Here is a 24,243-nt window from a genome sequence, read left to right as displayed (position 1 = left end):
GTACTGATGGCAACCCAGCCCAGATCTTCAGACAATCTGGGCAAGGGGGCACATATAGATATTGAACAACATCGGGGAGAGCACCGCCCCTTGAGGCACCCCATAGTTAAGCAGATGTCTCTGGGACAATTGTCCCCCGATTGCCACCCTTTGTCCCCAACCGAGAAAAGAGGAGAGCCATTGAAAGGCCAACCCGAATCCCTGCGTCGGCAAAGCGGTGAACCAGCAACTGATGGTCGACCGTGTCAAACGCCGCCGACAGGTCCAACAACATCAGTACCGCCGACCCGCCTCAATCCAGATAACGCTGAAGATCATCTACCAGGGCAACTAGCACTGTCTCCATCCCATGGCCTGGGTGTAAGCCGGACTAGTGTGGGTCTAAGACAGAAGTGTCCTCCAGAAAGCTCTGTAACTGCAGCACTACTGCCCTCTCAATGATTTTACCCAAAAAGGGTAAATTTGAGACCGGCCGATAGTGTGCCAATTTGGCTGGGTCTAATGTTGGTTTTTTCAAGAGGGGATGGACTACTGCCTCTTTGAGGGGCTTTGGGAAAAGCCCCTCAGAGAGGGATCTCTACGCCAGTTTGGTGTAGTGGTTAAGTGTGTGAACTCTTATCTGGGAGAACTGGGTTTGATTCCCCACTCCTCTACTTGCACCTGCTAGCATGGCCTTGGGTCAGCCATAGCTCTGGCAGAGGTTGTCCTTGAAAGGGCAGCTGCTGTGAGAGCGCTCTCCAGCCCCACCCACCTCACAGGGTGTCTGTTGTGGGGGAGGAAGGTAAAGGAGATTGTGAGCCGCTCTGAGACTCTTCGGAGTGGAGGGCGGGATATAAATCCAATATTATTATTATTATCTATTTACAATATCCTGTATAGGATAACGAAGTTCCATCCGGCACACTTTAATCGGCCAGGATGGGCAAGGGTCCAAATCACATGTTCTTGGATGCACAGTGGAGAGGATTCTGTCAACTTTCTCCAAGCTGAGTATTGTAAAACTGTCTAAAGCTGATCCGGAAAACAGGCCCAGAGCCTTGAGCTCGCATACTGTTTCAATTGTGGCAGGGAGGTCGCGGCGGAGTGATGAGACTTTATCTGCAAAGAAAGTTGCAAAAGCTTCACAGTTGATGTCTAATTCTCTACGATTTGGTCTGCCTTGTGGCAGAGTTGTAAGAGTCCGAATAATACTAAATAATTGAGCCGGGCGCGAATTCGCAAATGCAATCTTGGCCACAAAGTAAGCTTTCTTTGTAGTTTTGGCTGCCATCTCATAGGATCTCATATACTCTCTATAAGATGTTCTGCTCGCTTCATCATGAGTATGCCGCCGCTGCCTCTCTAGCCATCTGAGCCTCCGTTTCATCAATCACAATTCTGTGTTATACCACGGCGCCGTCTTTGAATGAGGGTGTCACGAATGACAGAGGGCGCAGAGGACGCCGGGGAGTGATCTCATCAATGGCCATGGTGAGCCGATTTTGCCAGGATTCAACCAGGTCATCAACAGAATCGCCAGGAATCCTGCAGTTCCCTCTGGAACCGTATTGGGTCCATTAGGTTCCGCGGGCGAGCTAAAATACGCTCGCCGCCTAAATGGGTTTGGGGTGGCACATCCAAATGGGCCCTCAGGACATAGTAGTCCGATCATGGCACTGCATCAGCAGTAATTCGGGCCACTGTAACCCCCGATGCAAAGATCAGGTCCAGCATGTGCCCCGCCTGATGTGTGGGTGTTGTTACAAATTGAGAGAGTCCTAGCGTAGCCAAGGATGACACTAGGTCCGTCGCCTGATTGGAGTTTGCGTCATCGGCGTGGACATTGAAATCACCCAGGATTAAGAGCCTAGGGTGTTCCAATGCCCAGCCTGTTGCGGCCTCCATCAGGGACGATAAGGCGCTGGCTGGTGCGTTAGGCGGTCGGTACACCAGCCAGATCACCAAACCCTCTCCAACATCCCACTTCAGACCCACACATTCAATGCCGTCGATCTCTGGAGTCGGGAGAGCCCGAAAGGAGTAAGCCTCCCGTATGAATAGGGCCACTCCTCCCCCCCGCCCGCTAGTCCATGACTGGTGAAAGACTGAGTACCCTGGGGGGGCTACTTGGGAGAGGGCTACCGTCTCCCCATCACGTACCCAGGTCTCAGTCACACATGCCAGGTCCATATCCTGTTCACACAGGAAATCCCAAAGGACTGAGGTCTTATTATTTATGGACCTGGCATTGCATAACACCAGTGACGGAGGCGAGTAATTCAACCTGGCCCTACCCCCTGTCACCGTTGGGATGGGATGCAGACTGGAAGGGGGCCGAGCACCTACACATCTCAGCCACCTTCCATTACATTTATGTCCGTTCCCACTGTCATACCTTCCCCTCCCCAGGAGTACTGGAATCCCCAGGCCGGTCATTCCCCCCTACTGGTCTCTGCAGTCGCCTCAGACCAGTATATAGAATGCCCTGCTACAACCCTGTATTCCAGTTCTAGTTTCTACCGTCCCTGCCCTTGCTAACTAAAAACCCTTCCCAATCAATCTATCAACCCCTGCCAATTAACCTCCCCTAAATGGTTAATTAGGGTCAATTTTGGTTAAATGGTTAATTTTACTCTGCTTTAACTGTTTTTAAGTTGTCTTGTATTAATTTAGGGCATATTGATTGCATATTGATTAGAGTGAATAGATTTATATTAGGGATTACTGAAATGGGTAGCAAGCAGACATGCCCTTTGATGATTTTAACATGAAACCAAAACAGAGCAGACTGGAGAACTTTTTAAACTAAAGTTTCTCCAATTTCTCTAAGGTGTGACCCTTTAAAGCAGCAGAGCCAGGTAGAGCCAGATAGTTGTTGAGGAACTTGACGGATCCCACTATCTGAACCAAAATGAGTCATTTATTTCAATAGGAAAAGATATGGTAATTCCAGATGAGAATATTGGAAACAGGTCTTAATATTTTAGTCTGCTGGCATCACAAACTATGCCTATAGCATACACACTGAAACTAAGAGGCTTCTGATTATTACAAACTATCTTAAGATGAAACCACTGAATATAAACAACCAGTGCTTGTAGAGAAAGAGTTAAGAAAGCTAAAGCTCAATATGGGCTTAGGCTAACAAAAGATGCTAGAAAACAACAAAAAGGGTTCTTTTCTTATGCTCAAATAAAGAAAAAGAGCAAGAACATGGTAGCCCCTTGCATGGACAGGAAAGTGAAACTGCAACAGGTGCTTAAGAGGGGGCAAAACTGCTCAACTAGTTTTCCTCTCTTGTGAGGAAAAAGGCGCTCAACATGGCAAATACAGAATACATGATGAGAGAAGAGAGCTGCAGCCTAGGATCAGCATAGGGATAGTATAGAAATACCTAATTTCTTTAAATGAAACTAAGTCGTCTGGGCCAGATGAACTGCATCCAAGGATACTAAAAGAACTTGTGGATGTAATTTCTGAGCCTCTGGCTATTATTTTTGAGAATTCTTGGAGAACGACCCTTGGCACTTACCGTGAGGGGTCCTTCTCCTAGGAGGAAAGGAGGACATCTTGGGTGTTTTCCCACCGTCCAATCAGGGAGGCAGGAATCAAAAACTTCCTCTTCCTGTGACTGTGGGGAACCACCCATCTTCAGTTCGGGTGACTCCGAGCAGCAGTCTAAACAATAACTATATCTATAAAACAAAAAACTTTTAACAAGAAAAAACAACTATTAGTCCGTCGGTATCCATAAAGAAGTTGGACTACCGACGAGAAAATGAACTTTATAGATAAGAAACTAAGGACAGGCCCGAAGGCAATCAGATATTGGTAGAGGTGTTGGTAGACGACAATGGAGAGATAAGCTGCCCAAGGTAGGGCGATAGATGGGAGGGCAAGATGTCCTCCTTTCCTCCTAGGAGAAGGACCCCTCACGGTAAGTGCCAAGGGTCGTTCTCCCTAGGAGGCGGAGGACATCTTGGGTGCTCCCAGAGCAGTAGGTTACCTAGGGGGGGATCGCCCTACTCAGGTAGCACATGTTGTAAGATTCGTCTACCGAAGGCCGCGTCCGCCGACGCATAAGAGTTCAGTTTGTAGTGTCGCACGAAGGTGGAGATTGACGACCACGTAGCTGCCTTGCACACTTCCTCGACTGAGGCGTTCTTGTTGAAGGCTGCGTTAGCGGCTGCGCTTCTGGTCGAGTGCGCGGTGATCCCAGGCGGAACCTCGAGGTGCAAGGCCTTGTACGCCTCTGCTATGCACTGCTTGATGGCATAACTAATGGCCGACTTGGACATCTTTTGCCCCATTCTGGGTGCAGAAATATTGATGAACATGGAATCTGACTTACGCAGTGGCTCTGTTCTAATCAGGTAGATTTTGATCGCCCTGCGCACGTCCAGGGTGTGCCAGGTTCGTTCCTTGGGGTGCCTGGGATCTGGGCAAAAGGATGGTAAGTTGATCTCTTGATTTTGGTGGAATCTGGATGACACCTTTGGCTGGAAGGTAGGATCTGGGTAGAGGACCACTTTATCCTTGTGGAACACGCATAGCTCCTTCCTAGCTGATAGGGCTCCGATCTCGGAGACCCTTCTGGCCGATGTTATTGCTACCAGGAATATCGTTTTCATGCGAAGCATCTTTAAGGGCACGTGCATGAGTGGTTCGAAGGGTGGCCCTGTTAGGGCGGACAGCACTGGGTTCAGCCTCCAGGTCGGGAACCAATGAGTCTGTGGTGGAGAACTTAAGGAAGCCCCTCTAAGGAACCGGCGGATGTGTGGGTGAGATGTCAAGGATACGCCATCCACCTGCTGAAGTACTGATGATAGTGCTGCGATCTGGCGTTTGAGTGTGGCTGGCTTCAGGCCGGACTGCAGACCATCCTGAAGGAATTGTAGCACTCTGGGGACAGTAGGATGTAATGGGTCCACACTCTTTCTCCGGCACCACCTGTGGAAGGCTTTCCAGGACATGTTGTAGATCCGCGTAGTGGATTCTTTTCTGGATGCTAAGATGGTATTTGTCACTTTGCTGGTGTATCCTAAGCCTAGTAACGATCTCCTCTCAACCTCCACGCGGTCAATCTCAGCCATTCTGGGTGGGGGTGCCACACTGGTCCCTGCAGCAGCATGTCCGGCCAGATTGGTAGGTGAAGGGGGTCCTCCGCCGCTTCAGAGGGACTTGTTCTATTGCCGCTGAATCCAGAAGGTGGCGTATTGCCTTGAGGGTGATGTCCCTCCGCTCCGGGTTTGAGCGGAGTGGGGAAATAAGGAAACGATCTGGGGGTGTACGCCTGAACTCTATTGGGTAACCCCGGGAGACAATCTCTAGAGTCCAAGAATCCGCCTGCGATTCCACCCAGGCCTGATGGAAGCGCAGCAGGCGGCCCCCTACTGGGATGTGGTCCCAGTCATGCCTGGTTGGGCTTGGGGCCCTTCTGGAATTTTCCCGATCTATCGGGCTGGTTCCTCTGAAATCGGTTGTTGGAGGTGTTCTTATGGAAAGCCTGCTTGCGTTGGCTCCAGGGTGATTTCTTGTATTCTGGCTTCGGTTTGTGGAAGTTGGTGGAGGCCCGAAAGGAATTGGATCCAAAACCTCGCCTGTCGGTGCGCCTCAGAAACTTGGGCATAGCCTTCTTCTTATCTCGCGTCTCCACGAGTATCTTGTCCAGTGTGTCACCGAATAACTTCTCACCCTGAAAGGGGTATCCTGAAATGATTGACTTGGAATGGGCGTCGGCTGGCCAGGCTCTAAGCCAAAGCCCCCTTCTGGCTACCGCGTTAGCTGCCATCACCCTGGCAGAGAAGGTGAGGGCATCTAAGGAGGCATCCGCTGAGAACTCAGCCGCCCGCATGAGTCTGCTGGTGCCCTCCATGGTCCTTCTATCTGCGTCTGGCAAAAGCTGTGACAGACGTCTGATCCACACTATCGCCGCCCTAGAGACTATAGAGTTGGCGGCAGCAGCCTTAATGGCCAGGGCCGTAGCCTCATGGCTCCTCTTCAAGGCCAGGTCAATCTTCCTGTCCCAGCTGTCCCTAATCGACCCTTGGCCATCCTCTGCTAGTAGGCCATGGGACTGTAGGGCTGCCACTGGTGCATCCACTAAGGGGACCTGCAGCATGTCATTAGCAAAGGCAGGAAGCTCATACAGTTTCTTAATAGAGTTGGGGACCTGTCTGCTGGTACTTGGTTTTGCCCATTCAGCTCTTAGGTGGCGCTCAAAAAACTCTGGGAAAGGAAAGATCCTGTCAGAGGATCGGTACCTAGGGAAGAACTCTGAGTTCCCCTTGGGTTTATTCTTGGGGTTAGATAGGGGGTTGGCAGTCTCCTGGTCCTCAGGAGACACTTGGAGGTCCAGTGCGGCTAGCACCTTGGGCAAGAGGGATTGGAACTCCTCTGCCCTGAAGAAGCGTGAGGAGGGTTCTGGTACAGACGTGCCCTCTATCTCCTCATCTGAGAGGAATTCGCCCCCCTCCCTTTCCCCTTCTTCTGACTCATCTGACTGATCCCCATACTGGGATCTCTCGCCCTCTAGGAAATCACTGGCTAGGTAGCCTCTAGTGGCCCTGGAGTGGGAGCCCTGTTCCCTAGATCTTTTGGGTGAAGGTGACCTGGGGGGGGGGATGGGGTAGAGGGCCTTGGCCTCTTGAGGGTGGCCGCTTCGACTGCAGCCCCTACAGTCTGTCTGATAGACTCTAGAAATTCAGAAAATAAGGAAGGTCCCAACATGGGTACGTTACCCAAGCCCGTCTGGGGCTGAAGGGTCTGCGCGGCCTCCTGCTGTGGCTGTACTTCGAAGGCGTCGAAGTCTCCCGCCTGGAGATTGGCATGGGGGGGTCCCCGCCCCTGGAGGCTGCCAGGCTGCTGGTCCCCGTCCTTTCGCGCCCGTTTGCGCTTTTCAAACTGGCCCTCGTGGCCAGGACGGCGCTCTGAGGAGGAAGCTTCCTCCGCTGCCGAGGACGACCAGCGCCGCTTCCTTTCAGATCTCTGATCCTCCTCTGGTCTCCTCATTGTTCTGCCCCTACAGGGCACGTTGCCGGCAGCCGAGGCAAGCCCCGTGGTCATGCCGGCTCCGGAAGCGGCCTCTCGGCCCCGCGCGATGTGCAGGCGGCCGAGTCCTCGTTGGGGCAGGCGTCCTTCGCCCTGCGCGCCATCTCGCTGCACTTCGCGCCGCGGCTTGAAAAACACAGCCCGAGCCGCCGGCGCGCCGCTCCTCTCCGAAGGGGGTGGGGAGGGAGCGAGGATCCACAGAAGGGAAACGAGGTTAGAGCAACAAAGAGGCTGAAAGTAGATGGATTGGAAATAGCTAGGCAAAGAAAGAGGCAAGAGAGAAAGAGGAAGAAAGTTTTTCTTTTTTTTTTTTTGAAGGAAAGTACTTAAAGGGATAGAACCTATCCTAAGCACATGCTCTCCCTGTCGAGGCAGGAAAGGAACTGAAGAAGAAGATGGGTGGTTCCCCACAGTCACAGGAAGAGGAAGTTTTTGATTCCTGCCTCCCTGATTGGACGGTGGGAAAACACCCAAGATGTCCTCCGCCTCCTAGGGAGAACAGGCGCGGTGCCGGAAGATTTGGAGGCAAGCAAATGTTGCCCCCATCTTCAAGAAGGAGAAAAGAGTAGAGAAATGGGATTGGATTGTGAAAGTCTTATCGTGGAGTGAGATGGACAAATTAACTAAAACTTTAAGAGACTATGACTTAGACTTATTCAAAAAGGAGTGGAAGAAATTCAAAGGATATATGGAGAAAGAGTGGAATGTAAAAAGACACTGGACAATTTTTTAGTATTAATCAAAAGTATTATATTTTGATAGATTAGTGGTCCCTTTAGAATTAAATGCAAACTTATAACTTCGGGGAAGTCAATATTGGAGGGAGGGGGGGTGAAATATCATATGGTTTAGTATAAGAAAAAGATAATTAAATGTTGTAACCATGTGTTATTAATAAATTGTTAAAACACAAAGAAGGAGAAAAGAGTGAGCCGTTTACGGGAAAGGGTGGAACATAAGCCTACTAAATAAAATAAATAAATAAAAATAAAAAGGGGGATCCTACCAACCTGTCGGTTTGACGTCTATAGCTGGAAAAGTTTTAGAACAAATCATCTAACAGTCATTCCTTGAACATTTAGAAAGGATGGCTGTGGTTGCTAAGACCCAGCATGGGTTTCTCAAGAACAAGTCATGTCAGACTAACCTTATCTCTCTCTCTCTTTTGAGAAAGTCACTACCTTGCTGGATCAGGAGAATGCTGTAAATATTTTAGTTTATCTTGAATTCAGTAAGGCTTTTGATAAGGTTCCACATAGCAGGGATGGCCAAAGGTAGCTCTCCAGATGTTTTTTGCCTATAACTTCCATCAGCTCCAGTCATTGGCCATGCTGGCTGGGGCTGATGGGAGTTGTAGGCAAAAAACATCCGGAGAGCTACCGTTGGCCACCCCTGCTATATAATATTTCGGTTGACAAGTTGGTACAATGTGATTTGGATCGTATTACTGTTAGGTGTATCTGTAATGGGTTGACTGATTGCACCCAAAGAGTGCTTGCTAATGGTTGGTTCCTCATCCTTTTGGAAAGGCGTAACAAGTGGAGTGCCTGGATATTTTTAGCCTGGAAAGGAAACAACTGAGAGGTGATATAACCATCTTCAAGTACTTAAAGGGCTATCATGCAGAGGATGGTGCGGAGTTGCTTTCTGTTGCCCCAGAAGGTTGGACCAGAACCAACAAGTTGAAATTAAATTGAAAGAGTTTTTGGCTAGGAGGAATTTCCTGACAAGAGTGGTTCCTCAGCAGCACAGGCTTCCTCGGGAGGTGGTGGGCGGCTCTCCTTCTTTAGAGGTTTTTAAATCAAGGCAAGATGGCCATTTGTCAGCAATCCCGATTCTGTTAAGGGGAGGTACTTGTGATGAGCTTGGAGGTCCCCTCCAACTGTATGAATCAGGAAATTCTAATACAATGGCACAGGGAGCCCTTTTATTCCAATATTGTGAAAAATGATATAATATCCAGTGAAATGCCTTTATATAACAATAACAACAAAACAACAACAATATCATGAAAAGGATTCCCCTCCTTTTCTAAAAAAAAAAAATGTGCTCGTTGTGTTTTACAGTTTCATTTCAAACTTTGGTCAACTTTGGTCACCCTAAGACTGGCTTCTTATATTCTTGCTAGGACTCTTGGTTAAGAAAACAACTTGAAGTTATGCTCTCAGATAACTGGTAACAATCCTCAATTAAATCATCAGCACCCGGGGAAGCTGGTACTGCTATCTCTTACTGACTTCTAATTAGAGAATTCCTTACACCTGTGGGTAAGCAGCAAGACTGGAACCCAAGGTCAAATTAGCTGGCATGTGACTCTTAATCTGCATGGCAACTAAGGTGAGCCAGTTTGGTGTAGTGGTTAAGTGTGCGGACTCTTATCTGAGAGAACCGGGTTTGATTCCCCACTCCTCCACTTGCACCTGCTGGAATGGCCTTGGGTCAGCCATCGCTCTGGCAGAGGTTGTCCTTGAAAGGGCAGCTGCTGTGAAAGCCCTCTCCAGCCCCACCCGCCTCACAGGGTGTCTGTTGTGGGGGAGGAAGGTAAAGGAGATTGTGAGCCGCTCTGAGACTCTTTGGAGTGGAGGGCGGGATATAAATCCAATATCTTCTTCTTCTATCTTCTAAAGTAGAAGGTTACATCATTCAGTGGATTTTAACTGGTCCTTTAGGCCTGGGGGCAATCAGACTTCCTCCTTAAGTTTAGCTATGCTTTACCATACGGGTGCATTCTTTTGCCATGGCTTCTTTTTTCCATTGTGCTTTTTGCTATAACTTCTTCGCTATCTTGCTATGGCTCTTTTGTGGCATTCTGCTATTGTTCCTGAAAGCCTGGTCTCATTTTGTGACTACTGAGTATTAGTTAGCTGGAAAAGACTGGAGTTGTTTAAAGTTTTGTCCTGGCTTTTGTTAATAACTGGACTGACTTCTATCCCTGCTTGGGGCACAGAAGGGAAATCCAGGACAGTACTCCAGGTGAATAGCCTTCAGATTGTGGGGAGGGTAGGATATAAATCCAATAAAATAAAGATTGTAATCACTGCCTTTCCTTTCAAAGGACAACTGATAAACTGGTGGGAAAAGTAAAATACTAAAAACCACTTGTCCTACTTGTCAGATATGCCAATTCATTCTATTAATCTAAAATTTACTGAAAAGTTACAAGGGCCAATTCGGGCAGAGAGATATATTCTAACCTTCCACTGACCTGAGATTCCAGTAATGATGTTCAACAGCACCACTTATTTTAAAAGGCATGAAATCCAACATTCAAACTTCTCATATCAGGGACGTTGAACTCATTTGTTATGAGGGTCAGATCTGACATAAATGGGACTTTATGGTGCCAGGCCATAAAATCTAATGCCAGGTAGTAGAAACAGAAACTTATAAAGGATACAGAGAAACACAATTAAAGATATATATATATTTATACTTAAACTACAAACATGCCTAAAACCAGGGCCAGATAGACTACTCCCATAGCACAGAGACCTTAATGGGAAGTCCATTCTGCATTTTTTTGCAGCTTTGCAAGCCCAGACTTGCTTCCTGTTTCAGCCTGCAAAGACAAAGAAGAAGGAGCTGGGAACTTTGGCAGCCTGTGGCTTCAAAGGGGGAGGACATGAGGGGGAGGGGGGGAGAAAAGAGCCCTGCAAGCCTGATTAAAGCCTTGGACAACTGGTTCTGGTCCACGGGCCAGACATTTGACACCCGTCTTATATAATTCCATCAAAAAACTACTTATACCCCTTAGGGATTGGGAAACTGTACACTCAAAGATAATCCAGCCTTCTACTAGTGATAGATCTTTGACTGAATACAAGCTTCCTTCAATCATTTTGTACTCTACCATTTGAGGAACAAGGCTATATAATTTCACCATTCCAGAAATTACAGCAGATACTAGTACAAATTAACCAGTCTCACAATCAACCAGTTTACCTTAAAAAGCAATCTTTAGTTGATCCAAATAGGTCCCGATAAGATGACGACCGTAGATTTATACCCCGCCCTTTTCTCTGAATCAGAGTCTCAGAGCAGTTTACAATCTTCTTTATCTTCTTCCCCCACAACAGACACCCTGTGAGGGGGGTGGGGCTGAAAGAGCTCTCACAGAAGCTGCCCTTTTAAGGACAACTCTTGCGAGCACTATAGTTGGCCCAAGCCCATTCCAGCAGCTGCAAGTAGAGGAGTGGGAAATCAAACCCTGTTCTCCCAGGTAAGAGTCCGCACACTTAACCACTGCAGCAAACTGGATTCATAAGAATATGAATCAATCTTTAGCTGGCCTCCTAGATGCAACCACCCATGTGATCCAAGTCCAACAAGAGGGAAAATCCCTATTCCTCGAGTCAAAAATTATATTTAATCCAGGGAGTGTTCCCAAATTGCCAGCACTAGATACTTCAGTAGCCAGAAAGTATTTTACTCCCCTGGTGTCAAATGACCTGATTACTGATTTTCTATTAAAACTCAATGAGGTGACAGTTATCCTTTCCCCTGTTTACATTCCTCCATCCACTCCTATTATATAATTTCAAAGGTGGGACTACCTAGAAAAAATGGTTGATTACTTGCAGGGCCATTTTCTGAGGGGCCCCTTAGTACTAGTGAGTGACTTTAATGCAAGGGTTGGAAGTAACAATCACATGCTTTTCTCTAAACTATTATAACAACGGTGAATTTCTCAGCCCTGTTTGGCATAATAGAAAATCTAAGGTCAATGTAATAAAAAGGCGGTTCGGAGCCGCTAAATTTGCAATTCAAAGGAATGATGAAACGGAGGCTCAGATGGCTAGAGAGGCAGCGGCAGCATACTCGTGATGAAGCGAGCAGAACATCTTATAGAGAGTATATGAGATCCTATGAGATGGCAGTCAAAGCTACAAAGAAAGCTTACTTTGTGGCCAAGATTGCATTTGCAAATTCGCGCCCGGCTCAATTATTTAGTATTATTCGGACTCTTACAACTCTGCCACAAGGCAGACCAAATCGTAGAGAATTAGACATCAATTGTGAAGCTTTTGCAACTTTCTTTGCAGATAAAGTCTCATCACTCCGCTGCGACCTCCCTGCCACAATTGAAACAGTATGCGAGCTCAAGGCTCCGGGCCTGTTTTCCGGATCGGCTTTAGACAGTTTTACAATACTCAGCTTGGAGAAAGTTGACAGAATCCTCTCCACTGTGCATCCAAGAACATGTGATTTGGACCCTTGCCCATCCTGGCTGATTAAAGTGTGCCGGATGGAACTTCATTATCCTATACAGGATATTGAAAATAGATAATAATAATAATATTGGATTTATATCCCGCCCTCCACTCCAAAGAGTCTCAGAGCGGCTAACAATCTCCTTTCCCTTCCTCCCCCACAACAGACAACAGTATATTCCTAGAACACTGCAAGCTTTTAATTTGAACGTGATTCCCCTCATCCTTTATAGTTCAGCTATTTGGATTAAAGCTATCTCTGATAACACTGATCAAGCCCTTAGTCTAATTTTTAAGGAAATATTTGAATATTCCCTGCTGTGTGTCAAGCGATGTATTTTGAGTAGAATTTGGACAGATATCCTTGGAAACCAAAGCATGGCTTTGTGCCTTTAAACTCAGATTAAAACAGCTCTGTGCTGAAGATCTAAATCAAGGTACCTACAAAATGTCTTGGATAAAAGCCCTGGATGAAACCTGATGATAGCTGGAATGGGCAAATCCAAAGCATTTTCTCTGATCAGAAAGCATGTGCTGGAAACTGATCATAGTAATCTGATCCTCAGAGCCTGCAGAATGTGCTCACCTCTATATTTTGGTCTTTCTTTCTCAACATCTTCCCCCTCCCCAAACTATGTACTATCTTATCATCCCACATTACTGTAGAACTTTTTTTGTTTTCAAAACTGAATATTATATCTATAATGGCCTTATAGGGGGGATTTTTGAAAAGGCCCTATTCTGACAGAATCTTTATGGGCCAGATATATCCTTCCATTCCCTGTTTGAATGAAGGTTCTTTGAGAATATAAGGGATCACTATATTAAGCTTTTAATCAACCAACTCCCCGGCACTCTGGAAAACCTGGGTCTTTTGCATACCAAAAGGGTCCTATCTTTACTCTAGAAACTGCAAATTTGCCCCAGTCCTTTTAGTCCTTGCATTAAAAAATAAGAAACAAGTATCTTCCGCTGCTCAAATGTGCTTCTATGGGGTATAAAGAGGGAAGGAAAGGAAAGGAAAGGAAAGGAAAGGAAAGGAAAGGAAAGGAAAGGAAAGGAAAGGAAAGGAAAGGAAAGGAAAGGAAAGGAAAGGAAAGGAAAGGAAAGGAAAGGAAAGGAAAGGAAAGGAAAGGAAGGAGAGGAAAGGAGAGGAAAGGAGAGGAAAGGAGAGGAAAGGAAAGGAAAGGAGAGGAAAGGAGAGGAAAGGAGAGGAAAGGAAAGGAGAGGAAAGGAAAGGAGAGGAAAGGAGAGGAAAGGAAAGGAAAGGAGAGGAAAGGAAAGGAAAGGAAAGGAAAGGAAAGGAAAGGAAAGGAAAGGAAAGGAAAGGAAAGGAAAGGAAAGGAAAGGAAAGGAAAGGAAAGGAAAGGAAAGGAAAGGAAAGGAAAAGGAAAGGAAAGGAAAGGAAAGGAAAGGAAAGGAAAGGAATTAACAAATTGAGAAAACCTTTGATCTGGAGAGCATTAGCGTGGGAAACTATAAAACAGGAATATGTCAGAATGTGAGAATGTCTGTTAATTATTCTATTGCTAGTAGCCCTGGGTCAAAAGGAGGCTATTTCTTTCTCAGAAGTTTTTCCCATCCAACTAATTTACCTTTTAACATGTGACATACATATAAATATCATTCTAGGTCGCCATTAGAAAAAAAATACATTAAAATATAGTGGCAGATGGGTTTAGTATATTATTTATTTCGTATAATATTTAGTATATTAGTGGAAACAGTCAAGACTTTTGTGACAACGAAGAAATACATGCTTCTGAGGGGCAGCTCAGAAGCAGAAGGGAACCACATCACACAGGAAAAATCTGCCTGGGAGTTGGGAAGTTGATAGGAGTCCATCATAGGGACCCTCCGGAACCCTGCAGTGCCTGAGGGATCTGATCAAACCAAATGGCTTTCAGAACCATCTGTAAAGACACCAAAGGTCTACTTCTGAATTTTCTCCCTCTAGTCAACCTTTTTTCTCAAATTGCCTGCCTAATGTTTCCAGCCTAACTCCGTATGTCCTGAGCTTTACTCCCAAACCTTCCTCCCTTCATGTTCTTCCCATTGTCATTGGCATTACTCTAACACTGTTGAATGGGCACGAATGTTTAAATTTATTTGGATCCCTCCCCACTTCTCATTCCTCATATTTAGTCTGCCACCATGCCACAACACTTTTTCCTGTCATACAACACAGCAAAGATACGTTTCTTCCTCTCTGTTCTCTAGGTGAAAACTCCAGCTTACACTAAGTCATGCCCTGCCTTCACTACCGCATTCTTCTCCATTCTCACACCTCTATTCTCTCATCTCTACCTGAAGTTGGCACTAAACATCACTTCCCTTTTGTCATTCAGACTACGAGTGGCCTCCTTAAATCAACACTCTGGCTTCCTGCCTTCTCTACTTTTCAGCATAAACTCCTTGCCTTTTCTGCCAAATCCTCCTTAGCTCTGTCCTCCTCCTTCCTCTGCCTTCACAATCAGCTGTGAACTTCCTTCCTGGAAACTGTCTTAGAACAGCTACACAATACTGCTTTCCCCTTCCCCCCTTTGAAACTTACTTTTTATGTTAAGCCTTTGGCCTCACCCCATAGCCATTACTTTTTCTGTTAAGCCTTTAGTCCTCTAAAATTAAGCAACTGAACTAAATGTGTACTTTTCGTGTTTGTCCTTATCTCTTTCCTCCCTGTCCCTAAATTAAATTCTAGATTGTAAACTACTCAGTGTACGGACTCGTCTTGCTTGTTTCTTAGTAAAATGCCATGCACACTGACTGGACTATACTGTAAATAATCACGTTACACCTGTGATACAACACTCCATTCAAATGATTACTTCAGCAACACATCTGTAATCTCACTGCCTTTAATGAGATTGCACACATGGGTGTAACTGCTAATGATTTCTTGTCTCAAGACAACCAGAGACTGGGCCTTTTCTACAATGGCCCCCACCGGAAGAGGTGAGGGCCCTGTGGGATCTTACTCAGTTCCGCAGGGCCTGTAAAACAACCCTCTTCCGGTTAGCTTATGCCGACTAGATAAATGTAGCTTATCAGATTTTAGTGAAATATACTGGATAGTTTTAATGTTAAGATTTTAAGGTTTTTAGGTTTTTTAAATGTTTTGACTTTTAAATGTATTAACTTTGTACCTTGTTTATTGTTTTGTCGTTGTTGTGAGCCGCCCTGAGCCACTTTGTGGGAAGGGCGGGATATAAATTATAGAATAAATAATAAATAAATAAAATAAAATAAAACTCCAGTGCTTTCTCATCTTTGCTTGTTCGTGGGCAATGGGGGAGCAAGTAAGACCCTACAGGTAGTATCATACTAGGTTTTTGTTACAGAAAAAAGGCTCGCAGCATGCCAGTTAAGATCTAGATATCAGGGAGTTGTAGATCAAGCACAAAAACATGGTCTTCCCTCAGACTAAAACTCCAGTAGATTAAAATGTATAAAAAAAGATTACAAGGTAACAGAAAATGAGCAGTTAAGGCTTTCTGATACAGGGCACAGGGTATCCATCTCAGAATTCCTTGATAAGAAAGCCTACTTTTCTTTTTCTGTAATTTTCTTTTCTGTAATTTTCTCCTATTAGCTATGAGAAAATGGTCAAACTGAAAGTTGCCATCGGTGCAAAAAAAAAAAGAAAGAAACCAGCAATGTCAGAACAATATATTACTCCCCAGTCAGCCACCTTTCTCTTCAAAGCAGCTATTTGCCTTGAGAGATCAGCACACCACTTCACTTCTCTTCCCTCTGGCTGGCCCAATTGGGGAGTAACCAATTAAAAATAATTTAAAAATAAAATCTGACATGTAATTCCTTAAAATCAAACTTTTAAAATTAATGAACACATAAAAGCCTGCTTTTCATTGCACGTATAAAACCTCTACCAGTCTTCATATAGAACAATTGTTCATAAATTTGTATCATGGCTTGATTGATACTGAGTGTCAGAAACAGGCAAAATAATCCCAGATTCATCTGGGTGACCAAGAACGTGTATATCCTTACTCATCATTCCATAGAGAACAAAAATCTTCCCTATAAGTACTATGAACCCTTGTTTGGTTGAAAATGTTTGGTGAGGCAATGCACGGCACTTACCTGACAAAGATTAAAATCAGACTAAACAAAGTGTTGATTCCACCAAGCACCGCTATACAAAAACTTGTAATGGCTGCAGGTTTGTAAGAGCGACCCCCCTCCCATTTGTGATAGGCCCTTTTTTACCAACCGAGGAGATCTACACAGCCCAGAATCATTTTGGGGAACTGGGTTTGATTTGAACGTATCCTTACCATAGAAAGGTGTTAATTCGTACCCTGTTCTTATAAATTAGTATGCCTCCTGACATCACTCCAATCATAATTTCATTGTTGCTTTGATCCTAAAAAAAAAAAAAGGAAAAAAGATGAACACATATATCTACCCATTGCATACATGTGTTCAGGGCTTTTTTTTGTAGCAGGAACTCCTTTGCATATTACGCCATACACCCCCTGATGTAGCCAATTCTCCAAGAGCTTACAGTAAGCCCTGTAATAAGAGCCCTGTAAGCTCCTGAAGGACTGGCTACATCAGTGGTGTGTGGCCTAATATGCAAAGGAGTTCCTGCTACAAGAAAAGTCCTGCATGTGTTAATTTTGCAGGTAAGGCTGTAAGATGTCTCCCTGATGAGCCTCTTTCATTTGTAAGAGCCCTGAGTAAAGACACACTGGTTTCCCAGCTGCCAAACTTCACCCTCCTTCTCTCGTTCGCCTTCCTTTACCTATCAACATAGCCAAGAGACCTTCTGCCGTCTCGTTGCAGAACAGAAGTGACGCCTTACTGCATCACACGTCAATGAAGGGGAAGACAGACAGTCCAGAGCACTGCCACTGAATTTCAAATGAACTGGTAGCCAAAGCTATCTTAGAGTACCATCTGAGGATATCAGCTCACCCTACATTGTAAGACTTTCTCTGGTTCTCTGACCACCTTACCAAATAACTTTAAATGGGGATATCATGGACTATCTGGAGACTGCATAGGTAGGCTTGTCTGTTTCCTTCTTAACTTCTCCCCCCCCCCATCTTTATTGTGCACAGAAGACAATTTATGAACAAGGAGTTACCATGCTTATTTAAAAACAGATTACGTGTATGCTAAATACCGAGCCTGTATTTTCTAGCAGATTTAACATCCATAGTTAGGGCAATGTGTTTAAATGGCCCCAGCGTCCTCCACACACAGGGTAGAATCAGAAGAAAAGCAGGAAAGGCAACTCTAGAGATGTCTGAAAACTGGACTAATTGGACCATTTATTCCAGAGTTTATATTTATAACTATAAATTAAACCCAAATAGCGGAATGCAACCTCGTCAAAATGCTGCAAAAACAAAAAAAAATAACACTTTAGAAATTTCTGGTGTTTACGCCAAACACCCCTGATGTAGCCAATTCTCCTGCAAGCTCATTGGATAAACATGAAAAATAGTTACAAATGATCTGAGCTCATTTCAGCTGAGTTCCAGGTAAGGCTTTGACATAAACTAAAGGACAGAGACAGACCTTTTCAAAGAAGGAACAGGGTCAAAATAGAAAAGTGACGAATTCATAATAAGAATATTCGGTTAAAACATCAGTGACACCCAATACTATGGGTTTTGTCCATATTTATTGATAGACATTGTACATTTGTTCATCTTTGATATTTAAAGTGAAATTATCACCATTAAAGGATTTTAATTTTGTTTTAACATATTACATTACAAAGTACATTACCAAATGGACATCATATGAACATATATATGAAGCTGCCTTATACTGAATCAGACCCTTGGTCCATCGAAGTCAGTAATGTCTTCTCAGACTGGCAGCAGCTCTCCAGGGTCTCAAGCTGAGGTTTTTCACACCTATTTGCCTGGACCCTTTTTTGGAGATGCCAGGGATTGAACCTGGGACCTTCTGCTTCCCAAGCAGATGCTCTACCACTGAGCCACCATCCCTCCCCTGCTCTCCAGGGTCTCAAGCTGAGGTTTTTCACGCCTATTTGCCTGGACCCTTTTTTGGAGATGCCGGGAATTGAACCTGGGACCTTCTACTTCCCAAGCAGATGCTCTGCCACTGAGCCACCATCCCTCCCCTGCTCTCCAGGGTCTCAAGCTGAGGTTTTTCACGCCTATTTGCCTGGACCCTTTTTTGGAGATGCCGGGAATTGAACCTGGGACCTTCTGCTTCCCAAGCAGATGCTCTACCACTGAGCCACCGTCCTTCCCCTCGTTGGGGCCTTGAGCTCTTTCAGTCAACATCTACTGGTCATCCCCAGCCCAAAGATGTCTGCTTAGCCTTGACCAGAGCCAGAACTTTTTCAGGTCTAGTGCTGGCTTGGTGGAACAATTTCTAGTGAGATCTGGGCCCTGCGGGATCTATTGCAGTTCCACAGCGCCTGTAAAATGGAGATGTTCCACCAGGCCTACGGCTGAGGCAGTGACTATCTACAATGGCCTCCCCTGCTCTGCTCTCTTCTGCTTAGCTCTGCCTAGTCACATTTACAGTCCATCATGGCTACTTTCTTCACCCACCCATTTCCCTTGTTTTGTTTCGATTTGCAGCTACGCTGAATTTGGACTTTCATACAATGCACTAAACTGTTTAGCTGGCACCTCTTAAGGGTTTTATGTACTAATATTGTTCTGTAATTATTTTATGGTTTGTATTATACTTAAAACTCTTTTATGTTTTAATAAATAAAGTTCCAACAATAATATGAGTATTTCCATCAAAGAAGAGAACTTATAAAACTCAATTGTTAGCTTATAGATCACTACCAAAATTTGAGAAAATACTGACTTTTTAAAAAATAAAAATAAACCTTAAACATTCTGCTTACTGCCTCTCAAATGAGTTAGTTCTGTTAGATGTGACAATTGCACAAGGTAAACAGAGTTGCACTTATAACTACTGTCCATCAATGTCTTCTGTGCAGACACACAATGGAACTGTGCTTGTGATAGCTGGCCGTGGAATATATTTTGCTAACTAAAATATAAAAGGGGCACCTTGCCCCTTCCAGAGCTGATGGAATGTCTTTCCTGCCCAAACCAGCACCTGCTCCTTCCCTCAAGTTCCTGAGAAGCAGGCCCAGTGTTAGGGTTTTCTGCGCCCCTGGCCGAAACCAGCTCCTCCGCCCTCCCCCCGGAGTATATTCACGTGCGCTCTGTGTGCGTACCCCGATGAAGTTATTGATTACATCATGTCATTTTCCCTGACTTCACTGAGGTCTCCCAACCTCAGGAGGCCTCGGCAAAGTCTGAAAAGCAGCATGCACTTAGAGCCCGGCTCTGAGTGCGTGGGCTGTCACGACCCCCCACTTCGCCGAGGTCTCCCAAGCCTCGGCAGGCCTCGGCAAAGTCTAAAAGGCAGCGACCGCACTCAGAACCTGGCTCTGAGCACATGCGTTGCCACACCTCCAACTTTGCCGAGGTCTCTCAAGCCTTGGGAGGCCTCGGCGAAGTCCGGAAGGCAGCAGGCATGGGAGAGGGGGCACTACTTGGCCTGCTCCCATGTGCACTGATGTCACAAAAATAAAAACATTAATTAAAATTTAAAAACACACACATGCTGGCTGGTCCCTGCTGGATGGGATCATCTTCTTGTAAGTAACAGAAAAGGTGCAGAGCTATGGCAGCCTGGACTCCAGTCCTCCTCCAATCCTGGATTCACTGTAACACCGCCCCCCCCCCAAAAAAAAGTACCCAGGAAGATGAGGTCAGGCAGCAGATCCTCAATGCGTGCTGGGTTGTTGCTGACAGCGCTAAGCAGTGGGTTGAGGCTGCTGCAAGAGCTGTCATGGCAGACCCCAAGTCTGTCATACATGCACCTGCCAGAACTGAGCCCTTACATGGCCACGTCCAGAGGCATCTGATCCAGTGACATCATAGGGAGGAGCCAGTGACATCACAGGGAGAGGCCTCCATTGTCACTACCTATGAATTTATGGAGAAGCTCCCTCCCCATAAATTTAGGGTGCATCCCCCAACAATGACCACGGACCAGGTCAAACCCAGGACAAGGTGGGAGTTGGCCAATGGTTATAGTGGTATCTCAGAGGTCTCTTGCTGTGTCCTGTTTTTGAAATTCACTTTTACAATAGCCACTTTAAGATCTGCAAATTTACATTTCATCTGCATAGGACAAACCAATGGTCACAAATTTGACAGTAAAAGGCAATACAGAAAAGCTTCAACGGGGGGCATTTTATAAGTTTCCCTGGATGTTCACTTACAGGTGTCTTGTTTCTGCCTCACTAATAAAGTACAACTGATAAAACTATGGCATCACAGATACCTTTGTTTGATAAATTCATGGGTCTCTGACCCAGGGCAGAATACAAAACAGTTTCTGGGCACTCAATTTCTGAGCAATGTACAAAGTTCAGAGTTAGTGGCAATGTTCTTCTCACTTCAAACTCATATCCTACGGTGAGTACAAGTACATTTTGAGGCAATTCAGAACAGGGCCCATTGCTCATGGCCCCATACCACCTAGGATTTTATATACCTTGCCCTCTTAGAACACTGCTTAGAAATTCCACCTTAAAAACACAGATATTCAGAACAAATCATTAATGAAAATCACATGATTCAATTTATGGGAAATGACTGCATTCCTGTGCATGGTAAATTTCTATTCTTTAGGTTCAACTTGCAAAACACATTTGGCTTCAACAAATGATCTTCAGACAGCTGAAATACTTTAACTTTTAATTAACAATGCAAACTGTTTCTTTAGAAATTACTTTTAGAAACTGCAGTACATTCTAATATTCTCCCAATCCCGTTACCCCTTCTGCTCCCACAAGCATCCTCTCCTGCCATATCCTACTTCCCCACCCCAGTAGTTGCCACGTGTTCCATGATTTGTGGCAAACCTTAAAGATTGCTTCATCTAAGCACAACACATCTGTTAAGGTATAGCTATTCAAAAACCCCTGTACTTAACTGACACTGAATGTTTTTTTTTCTAATAGATGCTCTTTGAATGAACTCATTTGCTATAATATTAAGATCAATTTCCTGAGAAATATGTTTATGTCCGTGAAGAAGAGCCAAGTGATTGAGCCTATCCTGTCTCATGCTTGACCGTAGAAAACTCTTTATTCTACGAAGGCATGAGAATGATCTTTTTGAGGTGCAGGAGGAAACAGGTATAGTAAGGTCTATTCAAAACAGCTTTTCCCAGAAACAGTCTTCCTGGGAGGAGAGAGAATGGGAATGTTTATTTATCTATGCATTGTCTGCAGTCTGTAGCTCAATTAGAATTTGTAAGAAGGTGAAAAAGACACACCTCTGACTACTTCTTGGCAGCACAGAGGGGAGCGCTTTACCTTTAAAGCTTTTGCTGGACTGGTTGTAAATATTGTATACCGCTCTTGCTCTGCGATTTTGCAGTGAAAGGACTTCTCCTATTATTATTTTTTAACAAATAGTCAGCTCTTTGATAGATGTGGATTTCAGATGACATTTCTACATCTGAGATAAAACTCTTTTTATTTCCTGTTTTTTTTAATATTAAGGATTTAAATTCTGTTAAGGTGTAATTTCTGCTTCAAAAAATTAATGTATTTTCTCAGAATCAAAACCATTTAAAATCAACATTTTTCTCTTTCAAGTTATTCACAGAAAGGCACTGACCAGAGTTTAGTACATATTCAAACATAACACAGTTATTTGCCAACCAACTTGTCCACGGTTTCATCAAATGAAAATAAGAGTCTAGAAGGGAAACTGATAGGCTTAAGTCCTTTTGTGTGATATTCTTATTAACGCCACATTACTTTTATATTTTGGACTCTAGTACTTGGTAGTTTTTCCTGTTCTTGTCACGGAAACTGCCTTGGTCACTCTGGGTCTCTTTCAAGAGTGCTGAGGCAGGAGACAGCTGGGGAAAGCCTTTTCCATGATAGCCCATGGCTGTGGAACTGCTTTCACATGAGATTCATCTGGAAAAAAATTTATTGCTATTTTGATATAACACTTTACTGGCTTTTGGTTAATTTACATGCCTTAGGTATTTGTTACTACCCCTTGGTTACTGATTTTTCAAACTTCATTTGTTGCTGAGTCTGAGCACTTTCATGCTGAGTCTGTATACAATTTTGTTTTCAACAGAATTATTCAATTGTTCTGGGCTGTCTTGAACTGCACTGGATACATCATAATCAATTCTACAGAAGTTGAAGATATTCACAGAGGCAATGCCACGAACTATTTTCTTCCAGTCCACAGGGCCTGTAAGACAGTCCTCTTCCGGTTGGCCTATAAATGACCGGCACCAAACCACTAAAGTACCAAAAACTGAAGGAAGTGCTTGGATTGCACGTTGTTGGATGCACTGTTTTTAATGTTTTTTAATGTTTTAATTTCTTAACTATGTAAATTGTTATTATATTTAAATTTGAATTTTTTGTTAGAATCTTTGTATTGTGAGCCGCCCTGAGCCCGCCTTGGTGGGGTAGGGCGGGATATAAATCAAATAAATAAATAGGTTAAAACTTACCCTTGCATAGTGCAATTCAACACCATAGAGTTCTAAGGTTCGGGCTGTATTGAGATAACTAAATTCTGCTTCAGCAGGAGATAAGCCTCTATAATGATAAAAACAGGCAAAACACAAGACGTTCAAAATGCATAAAATAATCTTGACTTCTTATTTCCAAACACATTTTATATACAGGTTCACCACCTTTCATAATAAGAGGCAGAAAGAACTCATTAGTGCTATATCTCAGTTATCCAATTAGTTATCCAATTGCAAAAAGGTTTGGTTTAGGCAGCTCTGCAATAGCAGGTTTACCTCAGAAAAATAAACTGCAGAATTCTGAACACAAACACAATTGCACCAGTATAGTTTTCAGATGCCTTACATATTATACAATGATATCAGGAATTCCAGGAAAAATATTTGTTTAATATCGGTACTATTACATGACTACTTCTCTCTGCAGCATTACCTGAAGGTTTTTAAAGAGCCATATCTTCAAAAGAACTGAGTAAGGTAAACGAACAGTAATGGGTATACTCCAGAGAGCTACCTTAGGTGTGGTCAAAACCTACCTATACACAGATTTTTTTTTTGTCTGTGAATATCTAAAGCCTAATGCAATATCATAAAGTACTTTTAACATACTTTCAATCAATCAATCAATTTTTATTTGTATCCCGCCCTCCCCGCCAAAGCAGGCTCAGGGCGGCTAACAACATAATCAATACATTAGTTTTACAAGGTATTTGAACATAGCTAATTAACACATTAATTAAAATTCTACTAAAACTCTAAAATCAATAAAATCATTAAAATTAATATACTGGTGCTATTGTATAGGTTTCACTAGCAGTTTTCCTTAGTCGGTGAGGCCAATCGAAACAGGGTGGTCTTGCAGGCCCTGAGGAACTGTTCAAATTCCCGCAGATCCTTCGGAAGCTGGTTCCGTAGGCGTGGAGCCATAACATACTTTGAGCATGGATTTTTTTTGGGGGGGGGGGGGGAGAAACGTCATGAGCACAGCTGTCCAAACGCCTGCTGGACATGGGGAGGTGACACAGTTCTCTAGATTATAACGTTAATGATTTATGCTTTACATTAATGCTTACATATGCTGTTGATGTAGCTTGGATATTTCTTTTTCAAAGTCTTGCGGCTGGCTAGGGATGAATGAGTAGTCTGAAAGGTAGCCTGGGAAGTTCTCCGAAAGGTTGTAATCTCCCAGTTCAGCTAAAAAAAAATTAAAACCAAATATGTTTAGTAACATCTCAATTCGAACACTTTGCAGCCCATGACAAATAGCAAGGAAAAAAAAAACTTATCCTCCAAATAGTTCTTTAAAAATTAAATGAAATAAAAAGCTTAACAGAAGTTTCTAATGCGGTTTACTGCTGTTTGAGGACTGAACTCATACACACTTTAATACTAGAGTACTTTAATTTACATATTACCCAATCAAATGTTTGTTTGTTGGAAAGGC

General features: G+C 44.2%; 1 protein-coding gene across 1 annotated transcript in view; it reads right to left on the bottom strand.

The window, feature by feature from the left end:
- The window catches only part of PTPN4 (protein tyrosine phosphatase non-receptor type 4), a 228,114-nt gene that overhangs the window by 96,988 nt on the left and 106,883 nt on the right, over positions 1-24,243 (bottom strand). The window contains exons 7-9 of the mRNA XM_060262449.1: positions 23,873-24,043; positions 22,779-22,866; positions 16,538-16,626 (exon numbers count right to left, since the gene is read on the bottom strand). Coding sequence (XP_060118432.1) covers positions 16,538-16,626; positions 22,779-22,866; positions 23,873-24,043 — 348 coding nt within the window. The remainder of the gene's footprint in view (positions 1-16,537; positions 16,627-22,778; positions 22,867-23,872; positions 24,044-24,243) is intronic.

The sequence above is a fragment of the Heteronotia binoei genome, chromosome 21, assembly GCF_032191835.1.
Source record: "Heteronotia binoei isolate CCM8104 ecotype False Entrance Well chromosome 21, APGP_CSIRO_Hbin_v1, whole genome shotgun sequence".
Taxonomy (NCBI): Eukaryota; Metazoa; Chordata; class Lepidosauria; order Squamata; family Gekkonidae; genus Heteronotia; species Heteronotia binoei.
This window is presented reverse-complemented; position numbering and strand designations above follow the sequence as displayed.